The sequence below is a fragment of the Mixophyes fleayi genome, chromosome 9 (assembly GCF_038048845.1).
Source record: "Mixophyes fleayi isolate aMixFle1 chromosome 9, aMixFle1.hap1, whole genome shotgun sequence".
NCBI lineage: Eukaryota > Metazoa > Chordata > Amphibia > Anura > Limnodynastidae > Mixophyes > Mixophyes fleayi.
Window position 1 is genome coordinate 21528483 of NC_134410.1, and position 14713 is coordinate 21543195.

The 14713-nt window shown below is 40.8% G+C and overlaps 1 protein-coding gene across 1 annotated transcript in view; it reads left to right on the forward strand.

Annotated features, from left to right (window-relative positions):
- Positions 1-14536, forward strand: part of RASGRP4 (RAS guanyl releasing protein 4) — a 36737-nt gene extending 22201 nt beyond the window's left edge. The window contains exons 10-16 of the mRNA XM_075186857.1: positions 344-424; positions 2607-2714; positions 5847-5956; positions 6939-7074; positions 10609-10645; positions 11686-11873; positions 14032-14536. Coding sequence (XP_075042958.1) covers positions 344-424; positions 2607-2714; positions 5847-5956; positions 6939-7074; positions 10609-10645; positions 11686-11873; positions 14032-14226 — 855 coding nt within the window. The 3' untranslated portion in view covers positions 14227-14536. The remainder of the gene's footprint in view (positions 1-343; positions 425-2606; positions 2715-5846; positions 5957-6938; positions 7075-10608; positions 10646-11685; positions 11874-14031) is intronic.
- Positions 14537-14713: the final 177 nt, after the last annotated feature.

Sequence of the window (14713 nt, forward strand, 5' to 3'; positions counted from 1 at the left end):
GCAAACAATGAATCTGTTAGCATTCTTATGCTAGTGTCCATCTGGCCATTTAGGATTTTGGAAACACTGGCCATTCTATTTGTTTACTCATCCATAAAATTCCCTCAGATTATTATTTTATTTTATTTATCTAACAGTGCCTGGATAATGTCAACATTATTTAACTTATAAGGTGCAGTAGTGTTAGAAACACTAAACTCTGAATAACGTGTGTCAGAACCATTCACAGTCCAATGTTAGAAATGGTCTGTGAAAGGTTCATGTGATATGTTTGTGTGTAGCTGGAACTAGCTGTGTATAGGTCACAGTGGAGCAGGATATAAACATTACTCTTTCTTTACAGACTTCTTTAGATGTGTTTTATACAGAAGATGAGATCTACACGCTATCCTACACACGGGAGCCACGCATTCCCAAATTGCTGGTAAGAATTCGGAACCGGATTGTTCATAGCTAGTAGATGTATCCATGTGTTTATCAATGTACACTACATTATCATTTAATCAACGGAATTACTTTAAATTAAACCTTATTATTTAGTGATCTCTAGACCCTGAGTATGATATATAAATGGAGAAGGATGAAAGTGGTATATGATATGGTCAAATATAAGTGCTGTACCATTAGCACCATATATCTGTTCATACATACAAGTACCCTTGCAATAATTGTTAATTCGGCTTCCCCATGCAAAATGCCTTAGCAACCGTATTAGCCCAGCAACAAGGCTTTTCACCGGGGTAGATTTATCAAAATGTCTAAAAATGAAAAATGGAGGTGTTGCCTGTAGCAACTAATCAGATTCTAGCTTTCATTTTTTTTAGAAAAAGATAAATGAAAGCAGGAATCTGATTGGTTGCTATGGACAACACCTCCACTTTTGCTTTTTAGAAGGTTTTGATAAATCTACCCCTAACTCTGTTCCTTTGGGAATACCAAAAATCGCAATTTCTTCAAATCTACTGATTACAAGTCTCAATTGAAGTATTTTACCAGGACTCATAGGAGCCCTTTTTCGGAGAGAGTGTTAGTGCGCCAATAACGGAACAGTTATTTTATCTGCTGTTTGTTACAATTCCTCTATTACTATTTTGAATCGAAGAAAAAATGTGCTCTTTGGATACAAGAAGATCTAATTGGCATCATTTTAAAATGCAAAAAAAAATGAGTGAAATAAAAGCCTCCTGTGCAAGTTGCCTGAAGGAAATGTACAAACCGATAAATTAAGGTTGTGTGTGGGTGGGGAATATTTTTAAAAGTACATTTATCGCAGTGATAACTGTAGTTTAATCTATAGATTCCATTGGGACAGCAGCCCCTGTGAGCTAACTTTCTTTTTAATATTTAGAAAGACCACTAAGTTAAGAGGATGCTCTAAAAAATATTAATGGTAAAAAAAAAAAAATAGAAGAAAAGAAAAAACTTAAATAAGGGAGATAAACCTTAAATCCTTGACAATATGAGTTTTCGCAGGATTTAGGGCTTATCTCCCTTCAATAAATAGACCCCTGATCGGCATTGTACTCAATTAGGATAATTTATTACATTGCTCAAAAGTGCAAATGTGTAATTAAATAATATCAACCAATCAGACGCTTGCTTTCATTGTCTAATTTGCACTACGTAAACAAAAGCTAACAGTTGATTGGTTGCCATGCTTTTTGGACTTTGGAGCAGTGTTGGTAAAATGTCCCTCATAATCAGTTCAACAAATCATCTCTCAGATGTGGGAGTATCAACATTGTGCCCAACAATAACAATGTATGTATTGCTTTCAAAAGAAGTCATGATTAAGTACTTTGATGCAGGGGAGTTCCCAAAACCCACATTATGCTCAGTCAGGCGTGGTTCATGGAAATGGTCACTTGTCAGGGTCAGGGGAGAGGTGGGCCAGGACCAATCAACAATCGTGTGTGTGTTGTGTGCAGGCCCAGCGCTCCCATTAGGCAAGGTTAGGCACCACAGAATAAAAATTACTTTAAAACTGTGCGACGACCGCTGACCATACCTGCCACAGCCGCCACACAGCTTCAGATAGGTCCACGGGGAGGGGGGGAGGGGCTATGGATCACCACCGCCGCCCTCCCCTCCAACAGCTGATGGGGCACTCCGTCTCCTCCCCTCCACTCACTGACTGTCGGGCCTGACATCATCATCACGGCCAGTGTCAGTGAGGGACGGGACCCGGCAGAGAGGAGCAGCTTTATGGAGCCAAGTTAAGGTAAGGAAAGACGTGGGGGGGCGGATTTTGAAAGTGTGCCTGGGGGGGGGGGGGGATTTTGAAAGTGTGCCTAGGGCGCCAAGGACCCTAGCACCGGCCCTGGTTGTGTGGGACTAAGAGACCTGTGCGGCCACATGTAGAGAAAGTGTATGTGGGTCTGAGGAACGTGTGTGTCAGCCAGGCCAGATGTCATCAATGGCACTAGTCAAAAAATCTACTGCATACTGTCCAGGTAGCCACAAAATAGAGGATCAGGGCCACATACAAGTCTCACTATTTCAGTATAACTTTCCTTTGCACTAAGCCAGAGAATGGACAAAAAATAAGTTTCTCGCACTGCGACTATTGTCTTGCTTGTTTGTGTAATCTTTTCTCCTTCTCACAGCACGCCACTCCCAACAAGCCCCCCACTGAAATCCCACACTGGACCCCACAAGTGTCCTTACAACTGGACCCTGAAACCCTTAGTCGCAACGTAGAGCAGCTGGTGGAGGTAAGCAGCCTGACTGATTGTGGACAATAGATTGACGTAACTGGAACGATAGATTGTTATCATTTGTGGTCACATTCCATTGTATGATATAAACTATATCTCCAAACTTAATCTTCAAATTTTATTACAGGCTTTGATAAAAATGTAGAAGAGCTGAGTTGAATGTATCTCATGCAGTATGATCCAGCCCATAGTTGGAAGTTTACACTTCAATCATCAATAGTAGATTTAATCATTTTAAATTTCCTACAGCGGCAGCTTTAGACCATTGTAACTATTTCAGAGTTAGGTACACTGCACAATGCCGATATACTGCAGCGATTTACACAAGAAGTCATACAGCAAGTATACTGGGGATGCTTCCGCCAATCCTATAATGTCTATTCTACAAGGTAGGCTACAAAGTGTTAATTAACTATTACTTACAGCTACAATCGGCCCTTCCCTGCAAACCAAACAAGTTTATTGCAGATAGAGAATCCTGGATATTAATACAATTTGCCAAAACAGACAGATGTAACTGTGTCAATGTTCTGACTTTGGATGTAATGTTGGATATTAGGGGCATATTGAGATTGTAGAAGACCTGAAGGACATAGAAAAAGGTCACTTTCGGTTAAGTTATCCAGGACACCCACTTCTGATCTCAAAAGGCTAAGGGTGACTGACAAGCAAACATATCAGTGGGGACCACGTTAGATTTGGATCAGTCACTGAATAGGTCAGAGTAGATACCATATTGCTTTATTACCTGTAGAGACCTATCCAGGGAAGGACCTGGATCCTGGAGAAGGAGAACCATGTCATCAGAAAACAGATATTTTTTTTCAGAGTTTGGTCTTTTGTTCAAGCCCAAAATCAGTGGATCAGCTTGTATGACAGCAGCAATGGACCATTACATGTAACTAAGGGATTAAAAAAGGCACCTGGCCTCAAACCAGAGAGAAATTGTTGGATAGCCACCCATTTACAAGTATCTTGGCTTTGGGCTAATTGTACAAGAATTGGACCCAACAAACGAAAGCCAAAACTATACCGAGCCACCCAAGATAGGACCAAAGGCCGCGGCAGCACCCAGGGACACCAGAAGCCGACTTCCAATGTCACATAACCCAGAGAGAGTATTTTTTAATAAATGAAAGAACCAGGGCCATCAAACTCCCATTACATTTCATGGAGAAAAAAAAGGTAAAGCATGTGCAAGGCAGGATCAAAGCAATCATTTCACTTTCTACAACTCCACCCAACCTCGGTTCCGCCCACACTGAGGGCATAGGAAGTGTGGAGTACAAAAACTAAGGGTCTTCCTTGTCACGTACACGTTTAATATTAGCATTCCTACAAGTTATATAAAGCCTGCAATTTCACCACTGCACACTCAGCAGGAGATATTACATACACACACACTTCCTGACCACGCTTCCTGCTATGTTAACACTATCCACACTGCCCATGTATATGCTTATATATATATATATATATATGTATATATACACACACACAGACACACGAGAGGAGGTGAAGTCTGGGTACTTGCCATAAGAGAAGAACTAACCAAGAAAGTCAGGGTGGAAGCAACCACAGGACTTGGTAAATTAGCATGTTTGGATAAACAGGAACAATGTTTCGGTGGGTTGCAGTCCACTTTTATCAAGGTAGCTGAGCAGCATGCACAGTATTTACAGCTCTTTACCACTTTAAAAACAGCGCTGAACTGTTGCCTAACAACCTCAGGTGCCTCCCACCATACGGATCAATGTAAAATGAAAAAAATTGTATTTATATATATATATATATATATATATATATGGATCGCAGCTGCTAAAACCAGTATAAGGAACTCAAAGCCACATCCAGATGGTAAATGTTAAAGTTTGTGACTCTTGCATCAGAAAAAGACTGAACAACTATGGGTAGCCAGGAGATAGCCCCTTCTCTAAAAAATAACAGTAATGTAGTACGGCTTAGGTTTGCAAAGTTGCTTCTCGTTAAAACACAAGAACTTCAGGGACAATGTCCTCTGGACTGACAAGAAAAAAAGTGGAGATTAGTGTTAATGCCCAACAGCATGTTTGGCGAACCCAAATACAGCATTTCACCACAGGAACCACATGCCGACCGTCAAGCACTGTGGTGGAGGGGTGTGAGCCCACCATGAATTTGTCTTTACACTACTAGAGTATTCTAGAGGAAAAGTTGAGGCCATCTGTCCGATAACTGAAGTTTGGCCAGAAACTGCATCATGGAACAGGACAATGATTCTAAGTACACCATAAAAATCTACAACTAGATGGCTGAAAAAGAAAAGAATCAAGGTTTTGGCATGGCCAAGATGCTGTGGTGGTACATTAGGAGAACTGGGCATAAACACTTGCTTTGAAAACCAATGAACTGAAGCAGTGTGGGTGAGAGGGGAACCAAAAATCCTCAAATTCAGGGACACTGATCAAATCATAGAGAAAATAATTACTTCAAGTTATTTGTCCATCTTTACATAAACTTGGAAACTAAAGGAAATAATGTAGCCGTGCAACCTGTATAAAAGCATTTGTCCTGTAGTACTTTCATAAGATCACTGAACGTTTTGACTTCTAAATTTCTTGTATTTTACACAATTAAACTGTGTGTGTGTGTATGTATATATCTGTATATGTATGTATATATATATATATATTATATAGATAGTGATATTTTTATTAGATATGAACAAGCTACCCTATGTTACGTTTATTGTTTTCTTATCCAAAATTATCCTCATGTTTTGGTGTTAGCTTTGGAAAAACCCGGCGGGTGTTAGGTTTTGAATATTGATTGCACCATAAAATGTCATTCTTTTTTTGTTCCTACTGTACATAAGTGTTTATTTAACTTACATACATTTACACTCATTTACAGTCTATTTCTAGATAATTTCCTATTATTTGACAATTTACACTCTACAGTACTTTGTTGATGGAAGCTGTCACCCAAGCTGGATCTAGTTTGTACTGAGAGACACGTATCACCCAAATCAATTTTTTTTTGTTTTTCTATGTACAGCATGTCACTACATGTTCTGCAGCCGATTCCTTAGTTTTTAGATTTGAATTGGCAGGTGCATCCTATTTAGTTCTTTCAACTCTTCCCTTGCAGTCCGTTTTTCGGTTTTATGACCAAGATCAGCGAGGTTATGTCTCCAGAGAAGACTTTGAAAAAGTTGTTTCCAGTCTTCCATTCTCCTGTCATATTCTGGAAAAGGATCAGTAAGTTTGGGGCTTTGGTTTGGGTATTCAAGGGACCTATGAGTATTGTTTGTCAGTCTGTGTGGGATGTAGGGAATCAGTTAGTGTGGTGTTCTGGTGGTTAAAATTGGAAGGAACCAGTTGTGATTTGGGATGTAAGGGACCAGTAAGTGTGGGGTTATTTTGGCTGTGGATGTAATGGATCATGTGTGGGGTTCTTGCAGTTAGGGGATGTAATAGGCCATTGATGGACAGGTTCTGGTATAGGGATCTGGTGTTTGTGAGCGTGAAAGACTAGGGAGTAAGTGTATCAAGCTGAGAGTTTTACAGCGGGTTTGAAAAACCAATCAGATTCCAGCTATCATTTATTTAGTACATTCTACAAAATGGTAGCTAGAATCTGATTGGTTGCTATAGGCAACATCTCCACTTTTCAAACCCGCCGGAAAACTCTCAGATTGATACATTTACCCCTAGATGGTGTGCAGGGATCTGGTGGTTGAGAGCGTGAAAGACTAGATGGTGTGCAGGGATCTGGTGGTTGAGAGCGTGAAAGACTAGATGGTGTGTAGGAATCTGGTGGTTGAGAGCGTGAAAGACTAGATGGTGTGTAGGAATCTGATGGCTGAGAGCATGAAAGACTAGATGGTGTGTAGGAATCTGATGGCTGAGAGCATGAAAGACTAGATGGTGTGTAGGAATCTGATGGTTGAGAGCGTGAAAGACTAGATGGTGTGTAGGAATCTGATGGCTGAGAGCGTGAAAGACTAGATGGTGTGTAGGGATCTGATGGCTGAGAGCGTGAAAGACTAAATGGTGTGTAGGAATCTGGTGGTTGAGAGCATGAAAGACTAGATGGTGTGTAGGGATCTGGTGGTTGAGAGCGTGAAAGACTAGATGGTGTTTAGGGATCTGGTGGTTGAGAGCGTGAAAGACTAGATGGTGTGTAGGGATCTGGTAAGTTATGTGATGAATAGGTAACCAAGTGTGATTCTCTTCATAGTGAGGGACCAGTCAATCGTCAGGAGATGACTTCGTATTTTATGAAAGCCAGTCGGGTCTGCTCCAAACTAGGAGTTCCTTTCTTGCAGAGTCTGGTTGAGATGCGTCTGAAGGAATCACCACTGTGTGCCAGCTGTGTAAGTGGTGACATTTTCTATCTCACATATGTATTTATATTTGGTTTCTTCAATCTGCAATAACAAACTTGCTGAGATCCTAGAACAGGGACCCCAAAAAGCAGTGCCCAATACCATTTATGGTGGGTCCCCATCAACAACTTCTTCCAGACTACTATATACTATCCGTTAATAAAATAATTATTAATTGTATTTCAAAAAATAAATTTTATTACCTGTAGCAAACACTAAGGTATTTACAGTCGTGGGCAAAAATACAAGCACGCATACAGTTCTTTCTAATAATGCACCATATCATACAGACCTATTATTGCAATTAATAAGTATTTTGGTATCCACATATGTATGTAGTTGACTTGCAGTGAAATAACACACAATAAAAACAGAAAAAAAGTTACTAAGTGGTAGCTTATTCCACACAGAAATGCTTAACTGGACCAGGCAAAATTATTGGCACCTTTCAGAAGCACTTAGACATAAGTAAGTTTCAAGCAGGTGACTCTCCTTTAGTTCGGACCTAAACTCACATGTGGTGAGTAGTGGATGCCTGCAATATATAATAATGACTCATTAACAAGCTTAAATAGAGAAAAGGATGCATTCTCCTGTTTAGTGTCACTATGTGTACTGCAAAAAGCATTGAGAAAAGATAGAATTGTCTGTCGAGGTCAGACAGAAGATTGGACACTCTCAAGACTACAGATCAATCTCTAGAGACCTTGATGTTCTCATTCCCGCCATACGTAGTGTTATTAGGAAGTTTAACACCTATTGACGTGACCGCAAGCCTCCTTAGACTTGGCCGCAAGAAAAAACTTACAATGCAGGATTGTTTGAATGGTGGAGAAAGCACCTTGATTCAAGCTGACCTGTAGACACACGTCGCTCCATCAAACTCAATGAATGGGGTTATATGGTAGGAGGGCCCCACTGCTGAGAAACATAAGAAATCCTGATGGGAGTTTGCCAAAACACCCCTGAGCAAGTCAATTTCCTTTTGGGACAATGTCCTGGGGACAGATGAGTACAAATTGGAGGTTTTTTGGTAAAGCACCTCATCCCTTTGTTTACAGAAAGCAAAATAAAGCTTTCAAATAAAAGACCACCTTCCCTACAGCCAGACATGGAGGAGATTCAGTGATATTTTGGGATTGCTGTGCTACATCTGGCACTGGGTGTTTTGGAGTGCAATGTTGAACCCAGTAACAGAACGTTGGGTCTCCATCAATGGTCATGGGTCCTCCAGCTGGACATTGACACCAAACACTTTTCAAAAAGCACTAAGGAATGACAAGACACTGGACTGTTCTGAAGAGGCCAGCAATTAGGCCAGATGTATATCCCATAGAACCCCTATGGAGAGATTTGAATAGAGTATTTGGGAAAAGGAACCTTCACAATTGGGAGAACTGGAGCAGTTTGTATAAGAATAGAGGACCAAACTGCCAGTAAAGAGGTGCAGGAGGCTCATCCATGGCTATAGGAAGTGGTTGATTGCAGTTATTTTGACCAAAGGCTTTTACCAAATTTTAAGTCTAGGGTGTCATTAATTGCGTCAATACCATTTCTTTTCATTTTCTGATTTAAAAGGATATACAGTATTACAATCAGAATAAAAAAACCTAAAGGTTCTGTATATTAACAGAGAAAGAATTGTGGAGACCAAATACTGTTGACAATTCCACCCTATGTTTAGAAGAAATTTTTGGCCACGACTGTATAACAAAATACTTTGTCAATTCAAAATTCAACCATGTGTCCCAAAGATGATTTCCAAATGTAATATCATTTCTAGGCCCCAAAAAAGTTAATATCCCTGCCCTAGAAGATCCGCGAGCCTAGGTTCACAAAATTATTGTTATTTAAAAGATTTTACCCTCAGCATGGACAGCATGGCACTGCCCACTTCAAGAGAGATAGATGATCACAGTGATTTTGTAGAACTGATAGTAGTAAGTATGTGGAACGTAAAAATATAGGAGTAGATGAACGTAATATTCAGTTCAAACAAAGTAATGTATTCATTTGGGGCCTGTGTTGTTACTTTTATTTATTTTTTACACCTATACAATATACATCTGGGCACTGGACCCAAATAGCGAGGGAATAGAACTATGTAGAATATTGTTACACTTTGTGTCACGTCATGGCACATGTTAATCTGGTCTACTGTGGCCATCAAGCGTTGCCCTTATGCAAAGATCACTATTGGTTTTACCAACTAGCATTCTGTAAATAGTCTGCTGACAATGAGGAACTCACTGCGGACATTCTCCCTTAAGTGTGGATAGTGAGGAATTAATCTTTCTGCATAAATCAAATGTCAAAAGAGGCAGGAAATTACATGGTCTGTGGTTTCATTTCTGCCAAAGTGACCGCCTCAACCACAGTTGTCAAAAGCAAATGCTTATAAACACAATTTATACTGTACTGGGCCATGGTAAAGTGACCTCAACCGAAACGTCACTTATTCTAAAAATATATATGACAGAGGACATTTTAAAAAGAAAAAAAAATTCAGTTACCCTCCCCTTGTCACATATGCCCCTTCACCCTCCCTCCCCTTGTCATATATGCCCCTCCACCCCCCTCCCCTTGTCACATATGCCCCTTCACCCTCCCTCCCCTTGTCATATATGCCCCTCCACCCCCCTCCCCTTGTCACATATGCCCCTCCACCCCCCTCCCCTTGTCACATATGCCCCTTCACCTTCCCTCCCCTTGTCACATATGCCCCTTCACCCTCCCTCCCCTTGTCATATATGCCCCTTCACCCTCCCTCCCCTTGTCATATATGCCCCTCCACCCCCCTCCCCTTGTCACATATGCCCCTCCATCCCCCCCTCCCCTTGTCACATATGCCCCTCCATCCCCCCCTCCCCTTGTCACATATGCCCCTCCATCCTCCCCAACCTTGTCACATATGCCCCTCCATCCTCCCCAACCTTATCACTTACCCCCACACTATCCCTTTGTCACATATGATCCCCAACCTCCAGAATTCTGTAATCGCCAAAATTTTCAAAGCAAGCAGAGCTAAGTATCAAGCATAGAGGGAGCGGAGTGGGTACAATGGATCAGTATCTGTCAAAAGTTGGGTTTTCCGGAAGAAATCTATATATTTAGGATGGATTTTTTCATCTACAAAACTGTTTGGGGGACTAGAATTATCTTCTGATTGGAGGATAAAGGTCTGATAACAGGCAAAGTAAATCCACGTGTGCCACTGCATTGATACACAACCTGCTTGGTAGATGGCTGACAGCCTATAAAACCAACTTATCATACTAATCTGCCACTTAAATACATGTGGCCTGTAGTCATATAGAATGAACACATTCTCTTACATTCCCCCTAGTGGTTGGTTTGCTGAACTGACAGTGACAACTGTCCAAGATGTTCTACATTGTGTCACTATATGGCATTTAATAAGACGGTGAGAGATTTAGAGGGACAGCAGCCTGGGGGCCAGTGTTTGTGCAACATGTTCTTCTTACTAAAATATTTTCAACTCTTACTCTGTTTCTTTTACAGATTTGGGCTGTGGCTAAACAAGGCTATGTATCGGGAGGTAAAACCTGTTCTATCATACACTTTCTTATCAACTTTCTTATATATCATAAACTGTTCTTATATTTTGCCCAACACACAGAAATGTAGATTCATTTAAAGGGATACTCCGCCTCCAAAAATATGCCTAATTAATATCCTTAAGGTGTACTGCACTGATTGCTTTCTGTGGCAACAGTGTGTTTTTGAGTTATCAACATGCAATTTCAGGTAGAAGTCTTCTTTCATAATTGAGGAGTTATGCCATTAAATTGTATTACCCAGCATGACGACTTTAATTAGATATTATAATTTTCTGTATGGAATTACCCTTCAATGTAATACATTCCTTGTGTCAACCATACTAAGAAACTGATCACTTATCAGCAAAGTTTCATCTAGTTTAGAACTGAATCGATTGGACTTATTGCAGGATTCCATTGCTTTCTATTAAGAGAAGAAAAGGGGAAATGTGAGACAATCCGCAAATGTCACAAACATTCTTTGTAAAAATATCTGACTCACAACTATGGTTTATTAAGTGTTTCTGTTTTCTTAAGAATGTTTTCTCAACTTTTTTATCCTCATTGTTTAAGGGTATTATTTATATGTTGGTAAACTATTATTTAGAATCGTAAATACAGCTAACCAAGATAACAGAAAATATTAACAAGAAGTATGACGGAAGGAGAAAGAGGATGGGAAGAGTGAATTCTGTAGGATGCCTTTGATAGTACAGCCTGGTATCTTATATGATATACGATGATTATCAGCTGGAAACCTTATTGATCTAAATATCTCAGTGTGTCTCTTTGTATGATAAGAAGTCCACTTTATATTTAGGAAGATAGATGGACCACACAAAACCAATGTGGATACTTTGTTCCATCAGCTTGATATTCTCGGTATGTTAGGGGATTTCGATTGTAAGGTCCTATGGGGCAGGGACTGATGTGAGCGAGTTCTCTGTACAGCGCTGCGGAATTAGTGGCGCTATATAAATAAATGGTGATGATGATGATCGTACATTGTCCACAACATATGTCTGGTCTTGGTGCTTAGGTTTGCACAAGGATGTTATGCAGAGCTGGAACGATAGACCCACCAGCCCCCAGAACACAACTGAAAGAAAAAGTCTACGTCAAAAGTTTTGTCAGACAGACGTTACCCCGGCTCATCCCAAATCTCACTGTGGAGATTCCTGCAAGAGATCAAAGTCTTTACAGGGGCAGCTAAGAGAGGTGGAGAAGGTGGGTGAAACCCCGTCTAACATTACAAATGTACCTAAATAGCTCTTGTTATATTAGGTCACTGAGGGTAGGTAAGTATGGTTGGGACATAATGTAAATGTTAGTTTGTATAATAGTCACATGTTTAATATGTACCTATGGAAGGCAAAAATCAGCAAACTGTACATAAAATTTTGCATAATACATGTTATTTCCTCTATATATTCTACAGGGTGATTCAAAAGTCGCAGTACACCCTTTTATTTCAAAAACTCTACAGGAATTGGGCCGATTGGCTGATTTCAAGGTGGCGCCCATGTTTGGTACATACCGTAAAAGATAGACCACGTCACCCATACCTTACTGGAGTATTCAGGTTTCCCAATTTCCTGTAGAGTTTTTGAAATAAAAGGGTGTACTGCGACTTTTGAATCACCCTGTATATGTAAAATACAGATAGATTAACAGGACAATATACCCCTCCCCTCTCTGCCTACCCCATGGGCCTCCCATTGTTACCCGCATTCATCTCCCGATCTAGAGACCTTAATAGCTGAGTGCGAGGTCAGTTCGTCGAGATGGGAGAGTCAAACTCCTGACTCCTGGGATGTTCACTGGAATCGGCAGATTCTTAGACAGGTACGGCGCCAATCCAACCGACCTCCTTAAATAGCAAGGATGAATTTCCTCCAACACATCTACATATCTGACAGACCTCTTCACTCTGCTGTAGGATGCTGTGGAGCTGGAACCAAGTATAGGTAATGGTGGGGATCTCATAAAAGGTCTACATGGAAGGTAGCTGGGGTAATAGCAGGGTTTACCCAAAAATGGTCAATCCCTATAAAAGCTACTAGGCACATCCTCCCCTCCACTCCCACTATCCAAAGCTATATTTCTACCCCTGACCTCTCTCAATCTGTATCGTGTAACCAACTGTCTTTCTGTTATCTCCACATCAATGTCCCAACGCTACCTAAAGCTCAACATGTTCAAAACAGAGCTTATCATCTTCCCTCCTGCCCTCAAATTTCCCTTATTGTCAATTACACCACAATTTCCTCAGTCGCCAAAGGGTTGTCACACTTGACTCCACTCTCTGCTTTATTCCACACATCCAGACTCTCTCCCAGTCCTGTCGATTCCACCTTAAAAACATTGCCAGAATACTCCCTTTTCTTGCTCAACATACTAGCCACACTCTTATCCATTCTCTCATCATCTCCCGTCTTGACTATTGCAACCTCCTGCTATCAGGCATTCCCGACACCCATATAGCCCCACTTCAATCCATCCTAATTGCTGCTGCAAGATTGATCTTCCTCTCTCAACGCTCTACACACTTGCTGCACCACTTTGCAAATCCCTACACTGGCTGCCTGTGTCCTCCAGAATAAAATTCAAATGACTCATCTTCACATACAAAGCCCTCAACACCACCCCTTCGTACATCTCAAATCTCATATCGCAATACTCGCTCTCCTGCTCTCTTAGATCTACCTTTGACCTGCACCTTGTCTCGTCTTTGCCAGCCACCTCTCTTGTGCTGCTCCCAGCTTATGGAACTTCCTACCACTTCCAATCAGACTTTCCCACAGCCTTCAACTATTTAGACGCCCTCTGAAAACCCATCTCTTTATTACAGCTTACCCTACTCCCACCTATATAACCCACACGAATGCACCCTCACAACTGTCCCAATCTCCACCTGAGCCACACTTCGCTCCTCTTGTTTCAGCTGTGCCCTCTTCCACTTAGAATGTAAGCGCTCTCATGAGCAGGGTCCATCTTACCATTTATTTTCATGTCTGCATTTATATTGTCTACCTTGTATGTCTGTTTTATTTATGTCCTGTTTTGACTACTGTACAGCGCTGCAAGGCACTGTGATGCCGTACAAATCTATAATAATAATACTAGTGTCACCTCGATGGGTAAAATCCTGTAGGTGAAATGGCGTGAATGGATAGGCTGCATTCTGAATATTGACTCAGGCCACAAAGTAGTTGCTACTACTGTCCATATGAGATGTGCTTTGATATGGAGTACTATAATTAACTAGCTTGTCACGTTAACACATATCAGATATACTGTCTTTGCTTACTACAGACCCCATATGTGCATGGTTAAATGTTCATTCACCATTAATGTCTCACATGCCTCTGGTGCTTGCTTGCAGGAAAGGGACTGCTTGTTGATGGAGAACGCTGGTCTGCATTGCACCAATTCACAACTGGCAGCAGAGAATGCCAAGTTGCAGAGCCAATTAAGTATACTGCAGAAGAAGGTAGAAGCACTGAGCTTGGACCCAGGGATGCCACCCGCTATCAATGAAATACTGGAGACGCTGAACGCTCTACAGATACAAATGTGATGAAGGGCTGTGACCAACACAAGGGGCGTTGAGAAGGGACTTCTCTTTAGTTACTTAACCAGTAACCTGATTATCTGTGGAGCGCCAGGACTATGACCTATGTATATAGAGTTTATACTTCTATGAACTAGATTCTTGTTACATACCTCTCAACATTCCAGGGCAAATCAAAACTGGTCTAGCAAGCCCCACCCCTATTTACAGAAGCCACACCTCCAACTAAGTCTCCTCATTCTTTCTCAGGGCTGTAGAGAAAAAAAAATTGTGAATGTTGAACATGCTGCTATCTTTTATAAAGATCACTTTGCAATACGTTGAGGAACGTACTTGGATCATCCAATTTATTTAAATGAATCTGTATTGTGATTTGTGATTTTTTTTTTTATATGGCATCAAAAAATACAGTTAAAAAAAGTCAAATATTGTTAACAGAACACAGGGATTATTTACTTACAAAGTGCAGTGACTTTTTTTTCATTGTCAAACT